Below are 8,297 nucleotides of genomic sequence, written 5' to 3'. Positions count from 1 at the left end.
CGCTATGAGTCGGGGCCGACTCGACGGCAAACAACAACAACAGTATAATACTGAATACATGCATTATTTTTAGGGGGGAAAGAAAGACACCAAATACCTTTTTAAAAACAGTAAAATGTGAAGTGATTCTAGAATGATAATTTAGAGACAGAATTATTTTGATGTTGGGGTGATAATATTATTTTGGGGAAAAAATAAGCCACAATAGCTTTTTAAAAATAGTGAAGTGTGAAATGATTATAGCATTGTAATTTATAGTAGGTGCAAAACAAATTATCATAATTATGACTGAAACTAATCCATGTCAGAGTATTTATGAAGGATAGAGATCCTGTCAGTATGAGAAGCAAATGAACTTTGAACTCCCTGATGCCCATCTGTGACCCCTGCTTCTTTCATGTGTATGTCTACATGTGTCTGTGTGTATGTACACACAGATACATGCTGAGTGAAATGTGAGGAGAAAAAATAAATAAATAAACCAGTGGGCACTTGTTGATGATTTGCACTGAAGGAGAGAAAAAGTATAAGTTTTGGTGAAAAGTAGGGATGTGTATTTTGAAGTAAGATCTAGGATGGGTTATTATATTGGTTTATCTGTGAAAATAGAGTTAGTAATAATATTGGTGGTGGTGGTAGGGGGGTTGTCCCAAATTACTATCTGGTCAATATTTGCATAAACAAATATTTAACAAAAAACTATTCTGTTTTTTAATTGAGTTTAATCTTTTTGTTGTTGAATTATTGTTGTTAAATGCCATTGAGTCGGATCCAACTCATAGCAACCCCTTCTTGGGTTTCTGAGGCAGTATTACTACGGAAGTAGATTGCCCCGTCTTCCTTCCAAGGAGTGGCTGGTGGGTTTGAACCACCAGCCTTCTGGTTAGCAGTCAAGTGCCTTAGGCACAAGTTCTTAATATTAAATTCTTGTCAGATATGTGGTTCCCAATTATTATTTCCCATTTTGTATTTTGTCCTTGATGCATAAAAGTTTACATTTTGGTGAACTCCAATTTATCTTTTTTTTTTTTTGCTGCTGCTTTTGGTGCCATCTCTAATAATCCATTGTCAAAAACAAGTTTTTGAAGTTTTTTTTAAGATTTTTATGATTTTAGTTCTTATATTTTTTTCATATATGATATGAGATATCAGTCCAACTTTATTCTATTTTATGTGGATATCCAGTTGTCCTAGTACTGGTTATTAAAGAGAGTGTGCATTCCCTATTGCATGGACTTGATACCTTTGTTGGATATCAGTTGGCCATAGATGTATAGTTTGTTTCTGAACTCTCAGTTCTGTTCCATTGTTCTGTATATCTACACTTACATCAGTTTCAGGCTATTTAGATTACTGAAGCTTTTAGTATGAGTTAAAATAGACAAGTATGAGTCCTGCTTTGTTCTTTTTCAAGATTATTTTCACTATTTGGGGTCACTTGAAATTCCATATGAATCTTAGGATTGGCTTTTCTATTTCTGCAAAAAAGGCTGTTGGAATTTTAATAAGGATTGTGTTGGGTAATATTGACATCTTAACAATACTGAATCTTTCAACCCATGAGCATAGGATATCTTTCCATTATTTAGGTCTTCTTTAGTTTCTTTGAGCAATGTTTTATAATTTTCAAATGTACAAATCTTTTAACTCCCTAGTTAAATTTATTCTTAGGTATTTTATTCTTTTGGGTATTATTGTAAGTAGAATTGCTTTATGAATTTCCTTTTCAGCTCATTCACTGCTGATGTACAAAAAGACAACTGATTTTTCTGTGTTGATTGTTTTGTGACCTATGACTTTGCAGAATCATTTATTAGCTCTAGTTGCTTCCTTGGGAGCTTGCTTCCTTGTGAATTCTTTGGTATTTTCTTATATATATATATATATAAATATATATTTTATATATATATATATATATATATATAATTATTATTATTATTATTATTATTATTATGCTTTAGGTGCAAATTTACAGAGCAGAATTTGTTTTACATCCAATGTTTCATGTACATTTGGTTTCACTACCCAATTATCATCCCCAACCATAACCCACTCACCTCCTATCCCTTCTCGTACCCCCCACACCCAGTGCCCTTCATAGTTATACACTCCTGTATGTCCTGCTTCTCCTCCTTGCGAATATTGCCCCTCTGGTGCCCTGTGGCTGATTGCTCCAAGGGATGTATCTTCCTAGAGTATGTGGGTGTGTCAGCCTGGGTTGAGTAGTCTAAGTGTACATCTTATTTACTATTGAGCTGAGAGCCAGCCACTGGAAATGGGTTTTATTCCAAGCCGGAAGTGTATCCCAGGGCCATAGTATTGGGGGTCCCACCAGACTCCATCCAAGTAACTCTGGTCATTTTTGTGGTTTTGGATTTTGTTCTACATTTTTCCTACCACTCTATCCAGGATCTCCAGTTTTGATCCCTTATCTGAGTGATTGGCATTGTTAGCTGGGGACCATCTAGATCTTCTGATTTTGAGGTCCATTATGTCCTAGGGCTGATTGTTTCCAAATGCACTTTTCTTCACTTCTGATGATAGGAGACTATTAGCTGCATCTTAGATGGCCACTTGAAAGCTTTTAAGACCCCAGTCACTACTCAGTAATGTAGGTTGTGGAACAAAATTTTTATGTATTTTGTTGTGCCAGTTGAGTCTGGTTTCTCCCAATGCTATGGTCCTAAGTTAGTATATCTGTTGGATCTCTCTCCTACTGTGTCTGGTATTTTCTATGTATATGCACCGCTGTCAAGTCGAATCCGACTAATAGCGACCCCTCCTTGGGTTTCTGAGGAAGTATCACTACGGAAGTAGATTGCCCAACCTTCCTTCCGAGGACTGGATGGTGGGTTTGAACCACCAGCCTTCTGGTTAGCAGTCAAATGCCTTAGGCACTATGCCACCAGAGCTCCTTCTATCTATAGAATTTCTATATGGAGAGTTATGAAATCTGAATAGAGAGTTTTACTTCTTTTCTCTTTGGGTGCTTTTTATTTCTTTTTTCTGCATAATTACTTTGACTAGAACTTCCAGTACAATGTTGAATAGTAGTGGTGATAGAGGGTATACTTGTCTTCTTACTTACTGATCTTAAGATGAGTACTTTCCCTGCAAAGCATGATTTTAATTTCTGGGTTTTTCATGAATGCCCTTTATCTTGAGAAATTTCACTGATGTCTCTCATTTAAAGGACTCTTTAGCATATCTTGAGACTCTTTAGCATATCTTGTGGAACAGATTTGTGGTACTAACTCTCCTCAGTTTTTTGTTTATCTGGGAATTTCTTAATTTGCTTTAATTTATGAATGACAATTTTGCCAGATGTAGAATTCTTAGTTGACAGTTCTTTATTTTTTCACCATTTTAACTGTATCATTCACTGTCTCTGGCCTTCATGGTTTGTGAGGAAAAATTGACACTTACTCTCATTGAGGACCTCTTGTATGTGACAATTCATTCTCTCTTGCTGCTTTTAAGATTCTATCTTTATGTTTGGTTTTTGACAGTTTGATTATAATGTGTCTCAGTGTTTATCCTTTATCCTTCTTGAAGTTTGTTGAGATTTTCTATGTGTAGATTAATGTCTTTAGTCAAATGTAGTAAGTTTTCATCTATTATTTCTTCAAATATTCTTTCTTTCCCTTTGTCTCTTCTGGAACTCCCACGATTCATTTGTTGGTTTTCTTGATGCTATCCCACAAATTCTTCAGGCTCTGTTCACATTTCTTCATTCTTTTTGCTCCTAAGGCTTGATAATGTCAGTTGTCCTATCTTAACATTCACTAATTGTTTCTTCTGGCAGCTCAAATTTGCTGTTGTTGCCCTCTGGATGTTTTTTACTTATCATGTCCACTAATTCTATTTGATTCTTTTTTACAGTTTCTATCTCTTTATTAGTATTTTTTAAGGAGCTCTGGTGGTGCAGTGGTTAAACCATTGAGATGTTAACTAAAAGGTCAGCGGTTCAAGCCCACCTATTCCTGTAGACTAGTGGCAAGCATTTGTGCTTGTTTATATTCTTAAACCTTCATCCAAGTCTAAATTTTCCCATATCTTTTCCTTCTTTACCTTAAGAAACAGTAACAAGATGATATTCTGTAGAGGTGTGGTGGCCTTGCTTAATGTGGGGACACATATTATTGGCATTTAGACAAAGAGACATGGAATATTTGGGGTAGAGTGGGAAATGAATGAAGAAACAGTGAATGAGAGAAGGAAATAGAATGGAAATGAAAACTGTATAAGAATTCTTTAAATATTATTTTTTATTATTTATTGTTAACCAGTAAACCAAGGTGGTAAAGAAAGTCATATTTAGTGAGTGTTTGTTATTAGCAAGACGTCCTGAGTAGTTCAAACAGTTAACTCACTCAGCTGCTAATGAAAATATTGGAGAATTGAGTGCACCCAGAAGTGCCTCAGAACAAAGGCCTGGCTCTGTACTTCCCAAAAATCAGCCATTGAAAACTCTATGGACCCACATGAGGGTCACCCTGAGTTGTACTTGATACGATGATAACTAGCTTGATATTATTATTATTATTACCAAGGCACTATGCTAGATTCTTAACTTCTGTTATCTATTTTTTATTTTTTTAATTTAAAAAAACAGAAAAACATAAGTATACTTACTATCTAGAAATAATAACATGATATTCTTTTGTCTTTTTCCTCCACGTATTTTAGAGAAACATTTATATAGAAGTAGAATATAACATAAATTTGAAGTCCCCTTGGTTCTCCTTCTTAGTTCTATTCTACTTTGTCTCACCTTAGAGGCCGTAACTATATGAATTTTCTGTGTATCCTTCAAGGGTTTACATTTTGAAGTAAATATATGCTTTGTAAAATGATGGGTCTGTGACAATGAAACCAGAAGAACTAGATGGTGCCTGGCTACTACTGTCCACCACTCGAAAAGGGATCAGTTCAGGAGATCCTGGGTAGAGTGGGAGAACAATGTGGAACAAAACTCAAAGTCATAAAAAAAAGTCCAGGTTTGCTGGTCTGATAGACCCTGGTGAGACCCCTGAGACTATGGCTTCTAGTTACCCTTCAGGTCTGGAATTGAACTCACTCTTGTGGCTTCCAGCCAAACAATAGAAAGGTATATAGAGTAAACATTTACATCAGGCCGATACACTCCTTGGAGTGATCAGTCATGGCAGAACAGAAGGGTAGTATTTGCACAGGGAGATAGCTCAGAGATGGGAGTGCATGGGATAGAAGGATGCAGGGAAGAGGTAACTATAGAGAGGAAGTGGGAAGAGAGCTGTTACATTGTAGAGAGTTGCAATCAATGTCATGAAACAAAATGTATATGAACTGCTGTATGGAAAATTAATTTGCTCTGTAAACTTTCACCCAAATCAATAAAAATTAAGGGGGATGGGACATGATGGATCTGAGTTTTATGTAAATGTAAATCTATGTCTTTATGATTTGTAGAATGACCAATTGTTTGCTCTTTCTTAAAATGCATGTATTAAATGCAATATGCCAGGCCTATTTTGATTAAAGAAAGATGTTACAATCAATGAGTATGGTAATTATTGAGTCTGTATTTTTCTTTCTCAAAGTGTGTAGACCATTTTCTCCATGTGAAGAAAGCTTTCTGAACATAGGCTTTTTTTCCCTGACATTTTAATCACACATGAGCCATATGTTTTTTGAATTAATTTTTCTTTTATTCTTTTCTTCAACTTATAGGTAGAAATTCTGGTGTATTAGTTGTGAAAATTCTGGAGCTACATGAGGAATGCACCATGCAAGTGGCCATTTGTGAGCAGTTAGAGGGGCTACAAGGCAGTAGCCCTTCTCTTGCTGTGTTTCCCAGCCCCAGGAACTGCCTGAGGGTTCTCTTTACCAAAGAGACTGCAGACCACCTTAAAGGACATCCCCAGGACATTGTGCACATCTACCCTCCCTGGTGAGTGCAAAGAACTCACTCTGGCTATTACTTATTGTCAGTTGTTTTATAAGAAAAGAGGTTGTTAACAGTAACATGTTTGTCACTTTATTATAGAGAAGTCCCAAGTGAAGGAAGCCAAGTCTTGACTTAAATCTTCTGTAGCAGAAGCACTGATTGGTCTCTGATGGCATGTTTGTACTTCTGGCAGAAGATTTTTGATAATTTGAGGAGAAAAACTAACTATGCCAGAATTCCTGGCTAAATGTTGTGTTCTTATAAAATCCAGCTGTTCCAGCTGATTTTATTTTTACCTTTCCTAGAAAAAAATTTTTTTAAAAAGAAATATTATGTGCTAATAGGATAATGCACATTAATTTAATATTTCTTTGCAAGTCACTTTAAGGGTAGGAATAAAAAGCATAAATTAAGTCACAATATGGTTTGAACTTGGAGCATAAATGGTCATTAATGAATCAGAAATTATTTTCAAGGGTACTGTTTTCTTCTGAATGATATGTTAACTTTATCATAGTGGAAACGCTACAAGTCTGTTTAAAGTGAAAAAAGAAAAGAAAAGGAAAAAAAAAAAAGGAGTTCTATTAGGGACAGAAAGAGGTTTTGCAAAATGGTCAAACAAAAAGCCAAACAGCCTTGGCGGTGTGTCCCAGAGAACTGTGTATTTACAGAGGCTTATAAAGATAAGTGTGCAGCTAAAATGTTTGTGATTGGCTGACATTTACAGAGCTTAGAGGCGAGTTAGAACAAGGTTATGGAAAAGTACAGGGCACCCAGGCACAGCTTAGAAAAAACTTTTTTTTCTTTGTTTTATTTTGAGAAGGAGCAAAAAGGGGTGTTTTTTGAGAATCAGCCAACCTCTAAAGTCATATGCTTAATACCTGTACATACCAGGATTCTGACAAAACCACATTCTTCAGCCTTACCTGACTCTAACCTGTATGGTGTTTTATAAAATTTTCCATCCTATCACATGTAAACCAAAAATAAGTATCAGAGTAAGAAAAACGAATTTGGCCTACTATGAAATTTGAAAAGCCCTATTCCTGTCAAGTGCCTTAAGTTTTTGGATGTTTTCTCCATTTCCCCCTTTTGATCAAGAATTCCTTTGGGAATTCTGTGATCACACTAAAGAGTACTTTTCTTTCGTGTGGGCTTTCTCTTTACCTTGTTTAAGCTAGGAGCCTCAACTTCAGGGTAAGTTGTTTTTGAGATCCATCTTAATAGGTTCTGATCACTTACTAGTGTTCAAAAAAAAAAAAAGGAGTAACTCTACTTCCTCAAGGATTTGGTCATGATTATAGAAACCTGCTTGTTAATTTATAAGCCTTTAAGACCCCACATGCTATTGGATGAATGACAAGGCTTGGATGTCATTAAACAATCAGCTGGACATCATCACAGGAGTTTTCACCATGCCATGGAGGGGTCACTATGAGTGGGATCCAAATCCATGGCAGTGAGTTTGGTTTTGGTTTATTGTATAAAGACTTTATGGAGTTATTTTTACAGTCTAGTAATTTTGGGGGTACATTTGGCACTATTGTATGGTAACTAGGAAGTCTTATTGTTAGGAGGGATTGTCTACCCAATCTTTACATATTTTGGCAACTTTAGGAAGGGGAAAAGTGTTTAGGCTACAGCAGTCTACCACAGTTAAATTAACTGTGATTAAGGTGAGATATGGCATTTGGGGCAAAAGGAAGTGCCATAGTTTGACACGTACACCTTGTTTAAAAGTCAGGTTGAGGTTGATGGTTACTTTGTGTGCAAAGCTATGATTAGATTTGGAAAAGTAAATGGATCTGAAGTATCATGTACAGAGCAAGGGGAAGGATACCAGATTCAGCAATTAATTAAATGGCTTGATTTGGCTGTTGTTTGAAAAATTTTAACAAAAGTATTATGTTTCCATGCAATTAAAGGTACAGTAAGCTTTATGTCTGCCTATATTGGTATATAAAATGTAAGTAAATATTCTAAATACCTATGTTAAAGATAATAAGTTTGATAATTTGAAGTAATAATGTAGTAAGTGTTAAAATAGAATAAAACCTTGTTCTGTATAAACTTTATATCTAGATGATAAAACAAAGCTATTTTAAATATAAAAAGTACTTAACTGAAATGTCCTTTTTTTTTTAAATTGTGATTTGGGTGAAGATTTACAGAGCAAATTCACTTTCCATACAGCAGTTCACATATACTTTGTCTCATGTAATTGACCATAGTTTACCACAATGCAACAGCTCCCCTCCCACTTCCTCCCCATAGTTACCACTTCCCAGTGTCCATCCCTCCATACTCTCCTGCCCCCTGAGCTGTCTCCCTATGCATACGCAGCCCTTCCTTCTCCCATGATTGTTCT

At 35.7% G+C, this 8,297-nt stretch overlaps 1 protein-coding gene across 1 annotated transcript in view; it reads left to right on the top strand.

Annotated features, from left to right (window-relative positions):
* The window catches only part of SPIDR (scaffold protein involved in DNA repair), a 737,299-nt gene that overhangs the window by 200,723 nt on the left and 528,279 nt on the right, over positions 1-8,297 (top strand). Inside the window, 1 exon segment of the mRNA XM_042782083.1 lies at positions 5,713-5,932. Within this exon segment, the coding sequence (XP_042638017.1) occupies positions 5,713-5,932 (220 nt within the window).

The sequence above is a fragment of the Orycteropus afer genome, unplaced genomic scaffold, assembly GCF_000298275.1.
Source record: "Orycteropus afer afer isolate SDZICR_OR568_19922 unplaced genomic scaffold, OryAfe1.0 scaffold00236, whole genome shotgun sequence".
Lineage (NCBI taxonomy): Eukaryota > Metazoa > Chordata > Mammalia > Tubulidentata > Orycteropodidae > Orycteropus > Orycteropus afer.
Note: the sequence above shows the minus strand (reverse complement) of the source record. Positions and strands in the feature narration are given on the sequence as shown.